Below are 18599 nucleotides of genomic sequence, written 5' to 3' on the forward strand. Positions count from 1 at the left end.
AATAGTACATAAAAATGAATACATTTTCACAAAATTAATAAAATAAAAACTATTAACTCAAAATAAATCATTACTGATCTTAAAATTCTGCTGGAAATATGAAATTAAATTGTTTATTAAAGAGCGGCTTCAATTAACATTATTAAGTTTATGAAAAAAGGGTCTCAATGCTTAATATTAATATTAAGCATTAAGATTATATATAATATAATATAATATAATATAATATAATATAATATAATATAATATAATATAATATATAATATTATTCTTAATATTAAGTGCTTACAGTCGCGAAATATTTAAATCCGAAACTGTCTACAATTTTTTTGGAGATTTAATAACAGAAGCGATTTTTCTTTATTTTTTAGTAGAATATTTTTAATTTATTTAAATTTTTTTCTGAAAAAAAATTCTTCGTAAATGTTAGAAATTATTCAGAACATATGAATGGATTGAGAAAAACTGCTTTTAGCTTAGAAATTATGCATTGCACTCACCTAGTAACATTTAAAATATATTACTTAGCAAAAATAAGCTATGATATATATTTCACCATGATTTGTGATTAACAATATTTCATGAAATGAATAAGAAAAGAGCTGCAGCGATGAGATTTCTACTATCCGCTTAAAATAAATGGCATATCTTTATCATTAAAAAATTATGCCTAGAGAGGCAAAGTTTTAAAATACTGATTTAAGTGTTGCCAATTTATCAAACAGAATTCTGCCTCTCTAGTTAATGATGACGAATTTTGCCACTACAGCAAAGATAGGGCTAAGGAATATTTAGCATGAAGTAAGATAAATTTATAAAGGGATCTAAAGGAACATTTTACAATTTATCTTCTAAAGGGTTGTTTAATTACAAACAGGAAATTGCATCGAAATGGAATGTAGTAATTTATGGCTCTTAATCAACTATAAAAGAAAGCATTGAACTAGCAGCTCCAAACTAAACAATTTCTAAGGACATTTTAAATTTTATTTGCTCATTGATGAAAAGAAACCTCATAATTCTCTATTTTGTGAATATGCTATTTGTAAAAAATAATTTGAAGCAACTAATTATATTTGATTTACAATTTAGTTTCATCTTCAGCTATATTTGTGACGAGTAACGTCACTATTATTTTATAAAAGCATTACAAATAAATGTAAATGAATTTAAACGAAATGGAAATATTAATCTTGATTCGAAAACATTAAGCTAAAAGGTAAGAAAAGTATGATAAAGAATTAAAAAAAAAGCAAACAAAATGCATATTTATTTCCCCATTCAAGTGCAGCTTTTTATGACTTTTTTGATTTGTCTTATGTTCATTGAAAAGAAATTTTAAAAATCAATTTTTTCACTCACTTTATGAGTTGTTTGTCAGAGTCTTAAACTTTGTTTTCTGGAATGTTCTCGATAACAAAGAACAACTTTAATGCTTTCAAAATTCAATAATTTCAGAATCGATCATTTAAATAAAATTTTGATTTCATACGAACAACGACATCTGTTAAGGAATTTCAGAAAATATATTTCTAAATTCCATGGTATTTAAAATATTTATCGAATTGTAAATCAAAAGCGAAAACCTTTTATTTCTTATTTCACTAATAAAAGTAAAAAAACAAACAAACTTTTCATTAAATTCATTTAACTTAAGAAATATAAGCATAATGTACCAACTACCAAATTTTTCCTTATCTCTTGTATCTTTAAAAATTTCAATATTCTTTAACTACTCCAAATAACGTATTTACAATTCAAATAAAAAAAAAAATTCAAAAATTGACTTAGAAACTTATTTTTGTGTTACCATGGATACGTTTAACATGGCACTTAATAAAGTTTATGAGCACTTAATAAAGAAAATTATTCAAGTTCCGAAACTGCTGACATTTTCCCTTTATGACAGTTTTGGAGACAGCCAATGTATGCAAGACTTCTTTTTAATTGAGATAAAAGATACTAGGTATCAATAAAAAATACTGTGGCTATTTTTCCACCACAATGCAGATAATGTGATAAAGGAAAAAAAAAAATTGCGACATTCAAAGCTTGAATCTATTGATCATCCTACGAGTACTTTTCGTAATCTTACGAAGAATTCTTTTGTTGTCTGAAATATATGCTAAATATTTTCTTTGCTACTGTGCTTCAGCTAGTGCTTGAGATTTCATAATTTTTTTCCCAATTGTTGTTTAAGCATTTTGTGATTTCTAAGCAATTGCTCTGTATTTATTTTATATAAATCGTCCTTGGCGACCAGTTGTTTTTCGGATACATTACTTATATGTAATTTTAGTTAAATCGTTTGTATTCCTTCAAATTATCAGATATTAATTAGTTACTTTAATTGTCTTTCTCATGTTCTGTTCATTCTGTACAGGGATCTTTCCAGTGGAAATGATATCATAATGCTTTCCATGATATCATAACGCTATTTAAAACTTAAATTTGCGGGTCATCTATCTTCTAAATTTAGCTTTACTGTAATTTCATTTTTTGATTCGCCTTGTAAACAGAAACCTTCTTCTTTAGTTTTTACAATGAAAGGAAAACACGTGATTAAATATTTCATTAAATAATGAAAACAGTTTGATTTTCAGTACAAAAATGTAATCTATTATTGGAAGTTATACAAAAAATATTTATAAAAAAATTCTCAAATTTTAGTAAAAATCTGTATGACCATTAAAAAGACAATGTTTTAAATTTTGTAAAAAATCATTTTTCTGCAATGATATTTTTGAAAGTTATCACAGTACAACTCGAAAAATTTGTTTTCCTTTTAATTAATTTAAATTTCAAAAAAAAAATCATTCGAAGGTGGAAGGAAGGATCTTCGGAAGAATATATGTGTCAAATTTGGTTGCTGTAGAAAGGATGATATGGCTTGAAGAGAATACACCCAAACAGAAAAAATTCAACATTAAGTTAAGAAATAAATTCAATTCGAAATTAATTTACTTAGTATGTTTTTGACTTGAAGTCAGACCGTTTTTTAAGAGAAACGTAATTTAAAAAAAATTCAAAATCAAAGCTTTACGTTATCACTTTCCTCTCTATATTGCTTACACACATTTTTATATAGCTGAAACAGGGGTGCAATGGCTTAGTGGTAAGGTCTCGGTCACAGGAATGAAGATTTAAAACTTGATTTCATTGAACAATTTTTGTATAACTGGGTATGATACTTATTAAATACATCTATGTTAAATATCTTTCCATTGATATAGCTTCAAATTCTTCTCCCTTGGTCCTTACACTAATAAGAGACAGAGGCAATAGTTCAGATGACGTCTTCGTCATGGCCGTGATTTTAAACTACGAGATCCATCAAAAAATAATCCTAATGTTGCTTCAAAATGGGAAATATTACTAAACTACAGAAACTAGTTGAGTGTGTTATTGAGTTTGGAGTTTGCGTAAATTTAGGTTTTAAATTATAGAACGGGATTGAGAATGAAAAAAATTGACACAAGTGTTAAAATATAACATATACACAAATGGAAAAGAAATTTTGGCTGTAACAGCTTTGAATTAAGTTGCTATGGGGCAATGTATTTGCCGATGGAGCATGGATATCAGTGGCATACTACCTTCTCCAAAAAGAGACAGCTTTGTAATGAAGGCCGAAAAAGTGTTGTATAGTTTTATTTTCGAAGATGAAGAGCTTCGATAATGAACTATAAAGACCATCTATTAAAACGTGGCCTCCATACTGTGAACTGTTTAAGGTCTCTTTAACATTTATGTCTAAATCGCCATTGCCTCTCTATTAATATTCAAAGAAAACAATATTTTTTATCAAAACTTTAAGAGTAAAAAAAAAAAAAAAAAAAAAAAAAATCCGTGTATTTAGGATTTGATAAAGCTGGTTTCAATTACCGCATTAGAAAGTGTTGTTTCAAATTGTATTTAAAACAAATTTTGAAAAATTGTAAAATTCCCTTTGAGATAATAAAATAATTATGTCTCGAGCGATAATCAATCACGAAGTTAATGTTGGGAAAATGAACAAACATATAGATGTAGACTTAATTCTTGTTAATTAATTAATGGCTAAATTTTCGAAAACTGAAAGTAACAAATTTTACCAAGAAATGGATTCGAAAATGGTGTGGGCGAATTTCATTTTATTACTATTCACTATTTAGGAGGAATTTTTATAGTCGACAGAAGTATATAACTTCTGCTTTGTATTATTGTTTACACATTAGTGAGATAAGTCATATTTTGTTATTACCAAGATGAGATTCTAAGAATTCCATTTAATTGGCAGATCTTTGCGGATGTGAAAATAAACTTCATATTAATTAATGGAACTAATTGAAATCTTATTAAAAAGAACAGTGATAAGCTTATTTTAATTAACAGCCCTAATTCTACCACCGGAATCTTATTATTTCCGAAATTCCTTTATATAACCACCGAGTATTGAAGCAAGTAATGATAAATTGCGTTTTAATTTATTTAAGTAGTTCCAGATTTGGAGGCGTGGACTGAAAACTCGAGCGTTTAAAAAAATGCACGCATAAAAATATACATTCATCCTTTCCCATTATCTTTCGAATACAGAAAACGTGGAAAGTCACGTGATATTTCGATTTGTTGTTTCCTGTTGTCCCTAGAGACCATAAACGTGGCGAATGAAAGAAATAGACAACAAAAAAAGAAAACCCTGTTTCAATCGAAACATATTTTACTCCAAGCAGATGCAAAACTTTTGCTTAGCATGGTTCAGTCTGTCCGAGACCATCAAATCAACAACACCACGCAACTCAACATAACTCTTAAATTCCACCTGCCTGGTCTGACGAAACGTTTGACTCCGGATGAAAAACATTAATCAAACAATTCTGAAAGTGATGTGTGAAACAAACTGTTGCCAAGGTGTACATATTGATTGGTGAATTATTTTTTTTGTTTAGTATTAGTACTGAGAATTAGCGTGTATGTCAACAGTTGGGCAATCATGAGACGTCTTCACATTGTTCCAATTACCCAGTTTCTTGGCGGGCTTTTCTGATTGGCTGCTGCACTGTTGCCATTTCTTTCAAATGAGGTTAATTAATACAATTGATGGAGATATGAAAAGTTTTTAGATGGAATTTACAGGGAATCGAAAGCTTTGGTATACTAGATAGAATATACATCTTTAAATTCATCTTGTTTAAAATTGCTTTTGAGTGTTGTTTTCTAAAAATATAAAAAAATGCTAAATTAAAAAGGAACTGAGCAAAAGGAAGAACTGACACACTTTAAGAATTTTTTGGAATGATGTCAATAATTAATTGGAATTCACTGCAATATATTTCGTAATAAAATTGTGGAGTGAAGTGCATTGAACAAGATATAATTTGATAAAATTTGCAACAGACATATTTTATAAATGCAATGAAATGTAAAGTTCTTGGATTTTCTGATAAATAGGATGGGCATATACATGAACTATTATCATAGCTGTTCAGAACTATTTGCTGAGTTGTTCTAATGAAGATTTGGTGCCAACAGTTCTACAGATTACAGAACAGAAATATTGTGCTTTGGACTAAAAAGTTCTTGGCTGTTCTTTTATTATGGATATGTAAGTTGATTATTCACATTATTTCATAATTCTTTTAGTTACAGTAAACAAAAACATTACAAAGCATTTAATTCAGTATTCTAATAAACTAAAAAAATTTTTTTAGTGTGTTACGGAATAGTACAGATACGGAATTTTAATTAAAGAACCTTAAATAAACTAAAATAAATAGATAAAATATTAGTTTACCATGTGTTAATTGTAAATTAGAAATCAGATTAATAAAAAAAGTTAACTCTAGGGAGTATTGACGTATTCAATAAAAACAAATTTTAAAAACGTCTGATTTATAGATTTAATGATTGGAAAAATATAATTAATTTTTAATTACTTCCTGACAACTTTTATTGACAACATTTATAAAACTACTTAGAATGATCATGATACATTTTAATTAGTACTTCAATACTCCTAGAATATGTATATTTCGTTTTGAGATTTGCCGAAATGATGCTTAGCGAATTTTAATATAAGATTGGTAATTCGTTCCATATTATTTTAAAGCAATGCGGGAGCCTTCGAAAAATATGGGTATTTCATTCTCTCAAAAATCGAAATCAGTTTTAGCAAGCCTTCGAATATCGTGTACAAATTGCTCCATATCGTATCGAAATTTTATTTAATAGATGTTTTTAATAACATGCAAAATTTCTTCCTTGTTATGACCAAACCGTGCCTAGTAAAAATAACAATTTTTGAATAATCAAAATAAAAAAAAATGTGCTGTATAATAAATGTTCAGTCTAATTCTCTTGCTGTATAAAAATTGTATTGTCAATTGCTTTAAATCTGCATAGTGTTAAATGAAAACTTTGGATTATACTATATGATAATCTTACTTACGACTAGTCGCTTTTGGAGACCAACTGGTTCGCAGGAGATATGAGTTATATTTAATTTCAGTTATATCGCTTGGATACAACGTCATATACATATTTCCATCAAATTATCGGACATAAAACCCGTTTATTTTAATTATCTTACATAGTTCCTTCCGTTCACTGAGTATATGAGTCTTTCTAACGAAGCTAGTGACATAAGATCCTAATGTGATCAAAAGTATAAATGTTCGGTTCACTTATAGTCTAAATTTCGTACTTACAGGTATGTGTAATATGTTTATGTATGATATGTCATAATGTAATATGTTTATTATGTGAATTAGACATATTAAACAGAATTTTCCTTCTTTAGCTTTCAATAATAGAAGAAAATAACACTATTAAATATTTCATGAATAAATGAAAACAATTTCAGTTTCATGGAACAATGTAATCGATTGTTTGAAATCAGACAATTCGTTTTAGAAAAACACCAAACTCCAGAAAAAATGGCGCTGTTTTTAAATTGGTATCATAAAAATGAAATTTTTAAAATTTGGAAACATAAAATTTATTTTTGCAAGTTGTTGCAGAAAACCGTCACATTTTAGCTTAATTTTTTATTAATTAAATTTTAATTAAAATGTCAAAAAAAAGGCTGCGAAATACATATTGCTATCTTTCAAGATATTTCTGCCCCAAATTTGGTACATATAGGTAAAGCGAAAACACACACACACACACACACACACACACACACACACACACACACACACACACACACACACACACACACACACACACACACACACACACACACACACACACACACAATTATCCAGAAACATTTTGGATCACATTATTTTTGACACAAAAATTGTAATAAGTTTAATGCAAATTGGGATATATTATTCAGGCTTATGAGAAAGTCGATTACATCCGCTATTTTGGATATTTTATGAAATGATTTATGTTATATGTTTTATCTGGATTTGTTGGAGGTAGTTGCAAAAGTCTAGAAAAGCATTTGAAAAAAATTCCAAGAGGATAAACTGGAGTGAAGTAAAAAAAAAATAGTTTTCAAAAGTTTTTTTTAATTATCTTTTTTTTGCTCTTTAAATATAATATTGATATCTAATTGTAATTATTTTAAGTGGAAAGCTCTTAGCCTTCTTTAAAAGATTATTTGAAATAATTTAAGATTCTTTTTGTTAATATATAAGTCTTATTAAAAATATGGATACTTTAAAGTATTTTTTATTGAGAAAGAGAAAGCATCTTTATTTCTATTTACCAGTGCCAACATTCAATAAAAATAAATATTTTTTAAATTATCTCTGTCATTAAAATATTCATAAAAAATTCTATACATATTGGCATTTTGTAATTGAAAGTGTTTTCGGCAAGCATTCGTTATTCGCATTTTGGTAAACATCAGTTGACCGATTAATTTAATTAAATTTTGAAACCATACCAGTGGCACTGATTGGTAGAAAATGCGAGAAAAAGTATTTTCAAGATATTACGTGTTTATAATAAGAATTATAAATTAAAGTTTAAAAAATATAAATAATTAAAATAAAAGTTTCTTCTTTTTAATGTACTAATGAGTGGCTGCAAAAATAGTTCTGCTTAATTTATATGGTTTAAAAGATTTAAGATAAATTATGAAATGCAGAATCTGCTTGATAAATTTCAAAAAATAACAATAGATTCTTTTTCCCAAATTCATTACATTGCACCATAAGGTATTTCATTAAATGGCAAATACAATACGAGTCCAATTTAAGTGCACTTTTAATTGAAAAGTTTGAACAAAAGATAAGTAACTACATAAAACATATATTATGAATAATTCTTTTTCTATTAAAAGCAAAAAGTAATCTTTTTTACTTCCTCAGAACAATTTAGACAATATATTGCTATCTTGTAAAATTAGGAAAATTTTAGTGAAAAAGAAAACCACTCAATATAATAAATCAAATATTAATGGAAATTGCATTAATGAATATATTTAATTAAATTCAATTAATTATGCTATTTTTAACTAATTAAATTTTAAATTTAAATTTTACATATATTTGCTTCACGGAATAAAAACGATAAGTACAAAATTTGCAATTGAATCTTAGATAAAGTGAAATCTTTATTCCTTTGTGTAGCCTCATTTTGAGCAAATGAATGCATTAGTAATGCTACATAAAATAAATGAATTAATCATCATCTATTGTTTGTATTCCAAATGAAAAAGAAATGAAACTTTCAATCGTATCTTGATTATAATTAATTAATAAATAATTTTTTTTACTGATCACCGTATTCATAATTGATTAATTATAATAATGGAAATGGACTCCCCAATCTTTTTGAAAGCGAAAGAGAATTTAATTACTACACTGTAATTAAGTTAGTTCTTTCAAACGATACATTCCTTTGTTTCATATGTAAAAATTGAATCCATTTTCAAGCATTAGTGCTCCTAAAAATAATCCTTAATTAATTATTCATAAACTCATAAAAATTTGGTATTCAAGAACTTACATTTCCAACGTTCTGACAGTAATAACTCAATATTAGAATGCCATAACTTATTTCAATCTGCGCTTCATGGAAATTACCACAAGAAAAATGCTTTAAATGATTGAAAAAATTATTTCTGAATTTAACTTTCAGAATGGTTTAAAAGTTTTAATTACTTTGATGCAACCTTATATGAAAGCAATGGAAACGCTATCAACAAATGAAAGACCTAGAAAGATAATGCACATGCAAATTCGAATCTATAATCCTAAACATCATAACATGAAATGCTTTAGGTTCTATTAATTTAACTTTATTTTATTTTTCAACTATATAGAAGCTTAACGCTTAACTATATAGCAGCAATAACATGCACATATAAAACCCATTTGATATAATCACAACATATAAATCTGCCGGCGTCCTGGCATAGGGTTCGAGTCCCGGTTTGGGCATGGTTGTTCTTCCGTTGTTCTATCTGTGAGATGTATGAATATGCCCTCCTGTAAAAAGGGGTTGTGCAAGCGAATGAGTGATGTGTGAGTAGCTAAGTCGTACTGTTGGCCCTAGTTGGCGCTACTAAAAACAAGAGACGCTCCCCCACAGGCTTAAATCGGCTGTCTTCGAACAGCGGGCTTGTCCGTGGCAAGTGCCATAAGAAACAACAACAACATATAAATCGAATAATGAAAACCATGGAAAGTAATGTTGCAAAATATGTTTAAAAATTATTAAAACTGGAGAAAATGATTTTTGTGGTGCAATAAAAAGTCTTCCGCAATTATAGCGAAGAAAAATTTTGATTGAATGTTAGTTAAAAGCTGCCAAAAATCTTTAAAATGGGCGTATTTTCTTATTTACCACCTATTATGTGAAAAATAGGCACTTACAATAATAAATTTTGTGGCTAGTGGACCAGCGACTCGTCAAAGAGCGTTTTGATATAGCTTTTTCATATGCAGATTGTATGACAGCCTCTAAATGATGTCATGTTACAATAAACGGCCGACGTCCTGGCATAGGGGTAGCGCGTCTTCCCCGTGATCTACCCGTCCTGAGTTCGAGTCCCGGTTTGGGATTGGTTGTTCTCCCGTTGTTCTATGTGTGAATGTGTCCTCCTGTAAAAAGGATTCTGCAAGCGAATGATTGATGCGTGAGTAGCAAGGTTGTACTCTTGACCTTAGCTGGTGCTACTATAAAAACAAGAGACGCTCTCCCACCGGCTTAAATCACTGTCTTCGTAGCAGCGGACTTGTCCATGGCAAGTGTCAGAAACAACAACAGCATGTTATAATAAAGAGTGATTATCAAACTCATTGTCATTTTATTTATTCTTCTTTTAATGGCAAAGATTTACATTTTAATTTTTTTTTTTACTTTCTCATATATGAGAATAGCATAAAATTTGATAGCAGGAGTTTGATTATATTTGCTTTTAAGGACTCCTGAGCTCGAGGAATACTATAGCTCCCCAAAATAACAATTGAACGGGGGAAGTTTAATATGGGGTCTTTCCACCAAAATTACAAATATCTTTGAAATTTTGGAAAAATCTGCATGTGGAAAACCGGTTTGTCTATCTGTAAGTTGCATGTGAGCATGATATTCCATAAATACAAATAAGTGTTCACAGACATGCAAGCAAAATTTGAAACAATGTTTTTAAAATTCCAAATCAAATTTAAAATATTTTTTTTATTACTAGAATAATGGATCCCCATAACATTTTTTCAAAATCTTTCAACAGATTGAAATTTTTATCTGAAATCAAATATGATAAATAATCCCGGCGAACCAGCTGGTCAATGAATGCTTATTTGAATGCCTTTATCTGAACCAGATGCTTTTACCTGAATGCTTTTTTCAAAGAGAAACATTTATTTTCTGTTATTCCTGAACAATGTATAAGCAATGCAATCATTGCTTGTAAAGAACGCATAAATACAATATTTAATATTAAAATAAAAAAAGTAAAAATTTACAATTTATTTAAAATAAAAAATTTTTAAAAAATGTTTTAAAAAAGAAAACTAATATTTTTGCACTTTTCTTTACAAAATCTATGCTAAATTGATAAAACTATTGCAAAGTCATAACTTGCTAAGTGCCGAGTGTGAATCAAATCATAAATCGCTTTTGGACGCCGGCTTGGTCGACGCCAATAATTACTGAAAAATCATTTCATTCAATAAAAGTGCATTAATTCATTTATCATAAGAGCATACATTCATTTCAGCATTTCATTCCTCATAAGCGATTCATTTTATTTGCATCTCTTATGAATAATTTGATATATAATTACCTTAATAAAGTATCTTAAACCTCAAATTTTGATCGACACACAAGAAGTATCATTACAGTTACAGTAGCTTAGCACTTGCTTCGTCTGCTTTACACGCGCACGCACTTATTGCATCAAGTCATATGACCAAACTGTCTATGCCATCTAATACCAGATTGCATGTTGAAGCTTATTTGATTATAACATTAAGATGATGTTTGTTTGTTTGTTGTTTGTTTCTTATGGCACTAAGCCTGAGGGGAACGTCTCTTATTTTTTATAGCAGCGCCAACTAGGGCCAAGAGTACGACTTTGCCACTTCACGCATCATTCATTCGCTTGCACAACCCCTTTTTACAGGAGGGCACATTCACACATCTCACAGATAGAACAACAGAAGAACAACCATGCCCAAACCGGGACGCCCAGATCACGGGGAAGACGCGCTACCCCTATGCCAGGACGCCGGCTTAAGATGATGTGGTGTATTTTACTTTTAATAGTTTTACTGTTAGTTGATTTAAAACAGGCTTATAAAAATTTTATAATGTAAAGCACAATCTTTAAGGACACCAAGTTTATGTCTAAATACATTTGAATGATTATTGAACTTTATTTAAATATTTTATAAAAAATGAAATGGTATAAAATCAGTAAACAAATATTCATTACGACTTTGAGAAAAAGTGAGAAGGGATGAAAATAGAATCATCATTCCGCAGCTTTTGACAATGAAAAAAAAAAGCCTGATTCAATCTTTTAGAAGCAGTGAAAATAGTTTGAATTATTCCTCAGAAATGAAAAATGTTATTTGCTCTTCTTATTAAAAAAGTATCAAAATTAGAGAAAAATTGCACAACCATTGGTATTATAAAAATATAATTTTTTTTAAAAAATGATATGAAAATCATTTTTCTGCAATAATATTTTCGAAAGTTAACGGGAAAAATTGATAAAATTTTGATTCAGTTTTTTAATTATTATTTTTATTTAAATTAAAAAAATCCCTGCGAATTGTATATTTCTACCCACTAAAATATATCAGTAGCAAATTTAAGTATAAGGGTCTGTCCTCTATAAAAAAAAACATGCATTCATTTTTGATATTAGTAGAGGACCTTTATCCAATCCTTTTCTGTATTCAGAAACTACTATTCTATCATAATTCATAATAGAACGCATCCGAACAAAATTTTACTCTAGTTTTTATTTGGGCCAAAGAAACAAAATAAATCTATCAATGTGAAATGTCAACTACGAATAGCATGAACAAAGATGTTTTCGGGAATTACTATCTTAAAAATTCAACTATTTTAACGTACTCTTAACTAGAAATAAATGAACTGCTAAAGGTTCCAAGAAAACGACTTTGAAGGTAATTAGCAGAACCCCTCAAGAAAAAAAAATGTAGCAGAGAGATCTGAAAAAGTTGAGGACATTGTAAGCAAAATTATGAAAGGTGCCAAACAAGTTAGAAAACTTAATTTATCTCGTGAAGGGTTTTTCTGAAAAATCTAAAAATAGTAAGAATTTAATTGAATTTTGCCTCCGAGTTAGAGGGATGTTTTCTCCTCTTGCTGAATTTCTACGGAAGTTAATCTGCATTTTTTTTTTTTTTTTTTGCCAAAGAAACAAGTCCCATTATAGTTCGTACAGAATTTTAATTACGATTTAATAAATAATAAGATGCATTTTGTAATAACTATGCATGAAGTTTGGAATTTTGCTTGAGTTGAAAGTTTTACAGAGGAACAATGTGAATTATGATTTATTTTTTTAAAAAAATTTGTCGTTATTAAAGTATAAACAAAATTATATCTTAATCGTAAAATTCTTTTTTGAAATTTTGATATTTAAGTGGATTTCCAACATTCTTCATTTTCATGAATCCATGTGAATTATTACTCCCTATCTCTGAGCTATATATATAGAAAGCAAGAAGCTGTATAGATGAAATTTCTCATGTGTGTTTTGTCCTCTTTTTTGACCAAGTATATGTGAGCACAAAATTCAACAAATTAGGTACATGAATTTTGGCATATTATTTTATAATTAAACTTGTAGATAAATTTCAAATTTCTACTCAAATCTGTTGAAAGGTAAATACATGTTGACTTTTTATAAAAATCTTTTTTATTTTCCTTGGAGTTTCTTGTGATACTATTCATTTTTAATTAATTTTTATGTTGCCGTTTTTGCTTTCAAACCGCCGAGTTATTTCTACAGAGGGAAAGAATAAAATTTTTTGCCCAATTTTGTCTTTGAGTGAAATAAAAACGGCGAGTCACATGGTGTTGTAGATTTCTTAAACTACGTAGAGCACCACACATTAGTTTAATTTTTGTCTGCGCAAGATTTAGCAAATCCCATGGTGGAATGCACATTATGAGGCCTCTCGTTTAATGTACTAGTCAGTTTAGTTTTACATTACAACACGTTCTTAATTTTAGTCATATTTCAATAGTTTATTATTTTTATTTTAGTATCTTTGAGAAAATTCTTATGTATATGTATACACATATAGTGCATACAATTATCAGACTCTTAATAATAATAAATATTGAATTAATTAAGTTAAAAGCTTAACAAATTTAGCATATATATTTGACAGATAGTAAATATTATTTTAATACTTTTTAATTTATGGAATTCATATTTTTTATTGTTGTTGTTTATAATGGCACTTGCCATGGACAAGCTCGGTGACGAAGTCACCGATTTTAAGCCAAGGGAGCGTCTCTTGTTTTAGTAGCGCCAACTAGGGCCAAGGGTACGTCTTAGCTACTCACGCATCACATTCGCTTGCACAATGCACAACCCCTTTTTTACATAGGGGCCCATTTGCACATCTCACAGATAGAACAGATGATGAACAACCATGCCTGAACCGGGACTCGAACCCAGGACATCCAGATTACGGGGAAGAAACGCTACCCATATGCCAGGACGCCGGCATATTTTTTTTATAAATGTTTTAATTGGCAAATAGGCTAACGATACATTTTTAATCCGATTGTTGTGGCTCCCTTAGTTCAGCGACGGTAGATAATTGCCTAATCTGCCTCGTCAGAACCACCATTGAATAAAATTAATATTTTCAGTCGAATAAACAATGCATATGAGAAGGAGTATAATCTTTAGATGGGCAGAGATTTTAATCACGGACACGTTCATTCAACTTACATGATTACCTAATCAATCACAGTTTGGGATTAGTATAAAAATTACTGTAATATTGAAAAATTGCTGTTTCCCTCAATCATGTGCATAATAAACTGTATATATCGCTCGAACAAAGGATCGTAAAGGATAAATTACAGAAACCTTTCTTTACTTTTTCGTATATGTAGTGGCCGCGGTGGCCTGGTGGTAAGGTCTCGGCTTCGGAACCGTAGCGTTTCAGGTTGGAGACCCGATTCCACCAAAAAGAACCGTCGTGTAAGGGGGTCTGTTGCACGTTAAATCCGTCCTGACCAAACGTCCTCCCACTGGTGTAGTGTGGAGAGGGGGGTGCCAGCTCAGGTGTCGCCCTCGTCATCTGTCCGCGGTTCAAAATGACGCGGTCCGTCACAAAATAGCCCTAGTGTTGCTTCAAACGGGACGATAATATAACTAAACTAAACCGTATACGTAGTACAGAGAAAGTATAGTAATCGCCAAAATTTCAAACTCCAGATTTTCATAAATCTCCACATTTTAGACCTCCTTGAGTTCGAAAAACACATTTTCCCAAAATGCCCGTCCACCTGTCTGTCTGACTGTGACAAAGATAACTCAAAAACGTTTTGAGCTAGATGGATGAAATTTGGTATATGGTCTTTATACAACACTTGCAGATTTCTATCAAATTTTAAGTAAAATCTGTTCGGAGCAAGTTCGTCTTTCCAATGGTTCGAATATAAGTTAACACGATAATCGGAATACGAAGAGAGCTAGATAGATAAGCTTCGGTATACAGATTTAACATCTATAGTGTTTCTTCCCCGTGATCTGGGCGTTCCGGGTTCGAGTTCCGGTTTGGGCATGGTTGTTCTTCCGTTGTTCTATCGGTGAGATGTGTGAATGTGCCCTCCTGTAAAAAGGGGTTGTGCAAGCGAATGAGTGATGTGTGAGTAGCAAAATCGTACTCTTAGCCTAGTTGACGCTACTATAAAAACAAGAGACGCTCCCCCTCCGACTTAAAATCGCTGTCTTCGAACAGCGGGCTTGTCCGTGGCAAGTGCCATAAGAAATAACACATCTATAGTGTAGATACCTATCAAATTTTGAGCCAAAGCCAATTACGGGTTGAATGTCTAATAGTCTATACTTTCAGAAACATGTAAACGCGGTAATTCAAAAACGCAGTGACTTAAATGTATCAAATTTGTTTAGAGATATTGTAATTACATTTTCAGTCAAATTTTTATTTCAATCATTGAGAAAAACGTGTCGAAAACTCAAATTCGATTTTTGGATATTATTAATTTATGCCAGAGATGAATCGCTAAATAACTCGCCAAGAATGATACGATAGATTGAGAAAAACGGCTAAATCCACACCAAAAGTTAATATTTCGTAACTATTGTACTTCAATGTTATGCAAGGCGTTCTCTGGCATGACACGTTTATTATAGGGTATGCGAGAAAGTTTTGGGAAAACAATGCCCCCTAGTTTATTTTTCAATTTAACTTGGTGCAACATAAAATATAGATTTTTGTCTTTAATTTTTTTTTATCAATTATCATATATCTTCAGGAAGAGCTGTTTTCTGCATATATTGTTTAAAATGAATTTTTTCGCAACTTTCAAACAATTTATTTTGCATCGAGATTTTTTTTTAAAAAAATTGCATTTTGAACCTTATTTTAGAGCTTGTTAGTTTCTCATAAAGTTAATATTTCGACTTGTATAGTTTCAGTATTCCTCTAAACTGTTTCTTTTTTCGATTGAGAATACTCCAACCATTTTTCGAGTAAATACATTGCCATATTTTTCAGAAAGAAATTATATTTTACTGAGGAGCAATATTCTTATACTTGTCACGGATAGCCCTTACTTTTAAAGAAAAATATGATTTCATGCCTTGTTATCTCGAAAATAAGTTATTTTCTTGTACATTTCGCCTCAAAGATGCGATCAAATTCGAGAATATGTTTTATTTTTCTCAACTAGCTTAAAAGTCTTAGATTGAAATAAATTTTTCTTGACGTTGCATGTATTTCTTTATTTATGAATTTTTGAAATATTTTACAATAATATTTTCAAATGTAGCCAAGAGTATGTTCGAGGTAATAGGATGCTAGTGTATTTGCTGGAGTTTAGTATGGCATTTTAATATTCAAGTTACGATTGCCGTGCTAAAATTGCATTCTTGTTTTAGAAGTTGCTGTTTTGAAGTAATTGCAGTTATTGGTTTAGAAGTATAGATGAGAGGGATCTTTTCTGTAATGTATTTGGATATATAGAAATATATTATCACTTTTTAATTTTGAAGCATTTCCTCTCTTTTAATATTGCCATATATTTTTTTCTAGTCCAAATGGTTTGCTGGGAATATGGGTTATATTTCATTTCAAGTGAATCGTTTCTTCTTAACTTCGTGTCCCTGATTCCACCAAATTATCAGACATTAAAGCCATGTTATTTTGGTTGTTTTATTTTATTTCTGTTTATTGAATACACAAACTGTTTTAATGCATACGAATCCTATATCATCATAGCGCTATTACAACATAAATGGCCGATTCCTCTGTCTTCTAAATTTTGAAGAATTGTAAATTTAATTTTTTATTCGTCTTTTAAACTACATAAATTTTAAACAGAAACTTTTTCTCTGATTTTTAACAGAAGCAGAAAATTAAGCGGTTCAATATTTCATGAAACAATGAAAACGGTTTGAATTTCAAGGCAGCAATATAATATATTGCTGCCTTGAGCAAATAAATTGCTAAATTTTGAGAAACACGCACGCACACACACACACACACACACACACACACACACACACACACACACACACACACACACACACACACACACACACACACACACACACACACACAGAGAGAGAGAGAGAGAGAGAGAGAGAGAGAGAGACAGAGATGTATGAACATATTTGATATTATATAACAAGGAGTAATTTCGCTTATTATTATTAGATCTTTTATTAGCATGTTTCGACTCAGTCAACAAGCAATTGGCTTACTGTAATTGATTCATTTCTATTTTCAGAAAAAATATCAAATTTTAGATGCAACGGCTGATAAATAAAGTTGGACAAGTGCATTGCACACGGAATAGAGTCTCTGCAAGGCTTCTAAGACAGTAATTTGAAATTTAAAAATTAAGGGAGAATCATTAGACCAAGTTTCGTATAAATATTTCTCATGAAATAATCTCGCAGAACCGGCTGATAGCTCAATGTGGCTAATAAGCAAATAATAAAACTGTATATTCGACAGAAAAATCATGTGTTAAGTGCCCTGCTAATGCTGCAATAACCTTTTGCCAGAAAAGTTTGAGAAATTTATGAGAATTTTATCAACTTTTAAGTATTCAAGCTGTAAAATAATTAACGAAGAATGTAAGATATAAAAAAATTATAGTTTTGAAAATCATGGTTATAGATTAAACTAGAAAATTAATGAAAAAAAAAAGGGAATTTGCGCCAACATCTCCTTAAATAGTAGTTGATTTTATGCTTTGCTTCAATTAAAACTTGACAGGCTATAAAATGCCCACTTGCACAATTTTTATATTTCTTAGCTAATTAGAGGAAGAAAATGTTTCGAAAGTAACGGGAAAGAATTTAAAAAAAGACCTAAAGAGATTTAATTAAATGGAGAAATGAAAATATTTACACTTAAATGTGTCTTTCAAAAGCGCCACGAGTTTATTATCGTTAATCATGATTTATCGATGTAGTAACTTTGTAACTAAGCATTATTTAAAATTCTGTAGGCTTTAAAGTATCATGAGAAAAACTGGCAATTTAATATAATGTCCAGAATAAAGTGCAATTCAACGAAAAAACACATAAGATTATTTTTAAAATGTGATATTAGTCGAACAATTGAGGCAAATTAGACGCCCTGTTAAGTGAAAGAAGTAATAAAATAAAAATTCTTCCCTAAATGAGATTATTTGAAGTAATCAATTTGCAAAGTAAAATAATCAATCAATGTAAGAAATTTGTTATTGCAAATTTCATCTAATAAAATTTGTGACAATTTATAAACATGCAATAAAGCCAAATGCCAAACTTTCGTCTTTATTTTTTTGCACAGTTATTTATTTGTTGCATCAGATTTACGTTTTCCAGAAAAAGATTTTGCTTATCAGAAAGCAAATTTACAGGCGCCAATTGTGTTTAATACTTTGGTGCCTGTAAATTGTGTTTCTTTACAAAT

At 29.8% G+C, this 18599-nt stretch overlaps 1 protein-coding gene across 1 annotated transcript in view; it reads left to right on the forward strand.

The window, feature by feature from the left end:
- The first annotated feature begins 4796 nt into the window (after positions 1 to 4796).
- The window catches only part of LOC129984942 (uncharacterized), an 81702-nt gene continuing 67899 nt past the window's right edge, over positions 4797 to 18599 (forward strand). Inside the window, exon 1 of the mRNA XM_056094886.1 lies at positions 4797 to 5584. Within this exon, the coding sequence (XP_055950861.1) occupies positions 5491 to 5584 (94 nt within the window). The 5' untranslated portion in view covers positions 4797 to 5490. The remainder of the gene's footprint in view (positions 5585 to 18599) is intronic.

Source organism: Argiope bruennichi, chromosome 9 (genome assembly GCF_947563725.1).
Source record: "Argiope bruennichi chromosome 9, qqArgBrue1.1, whole genome shotgun sequence".
NCBI classification, from domain to species: domain Eukaryota; kingdom Metazoa; phylum Arthropoda; class Arachnida; order Araneae; family Araneidae; genus Argiope; species Argiope bruennichi.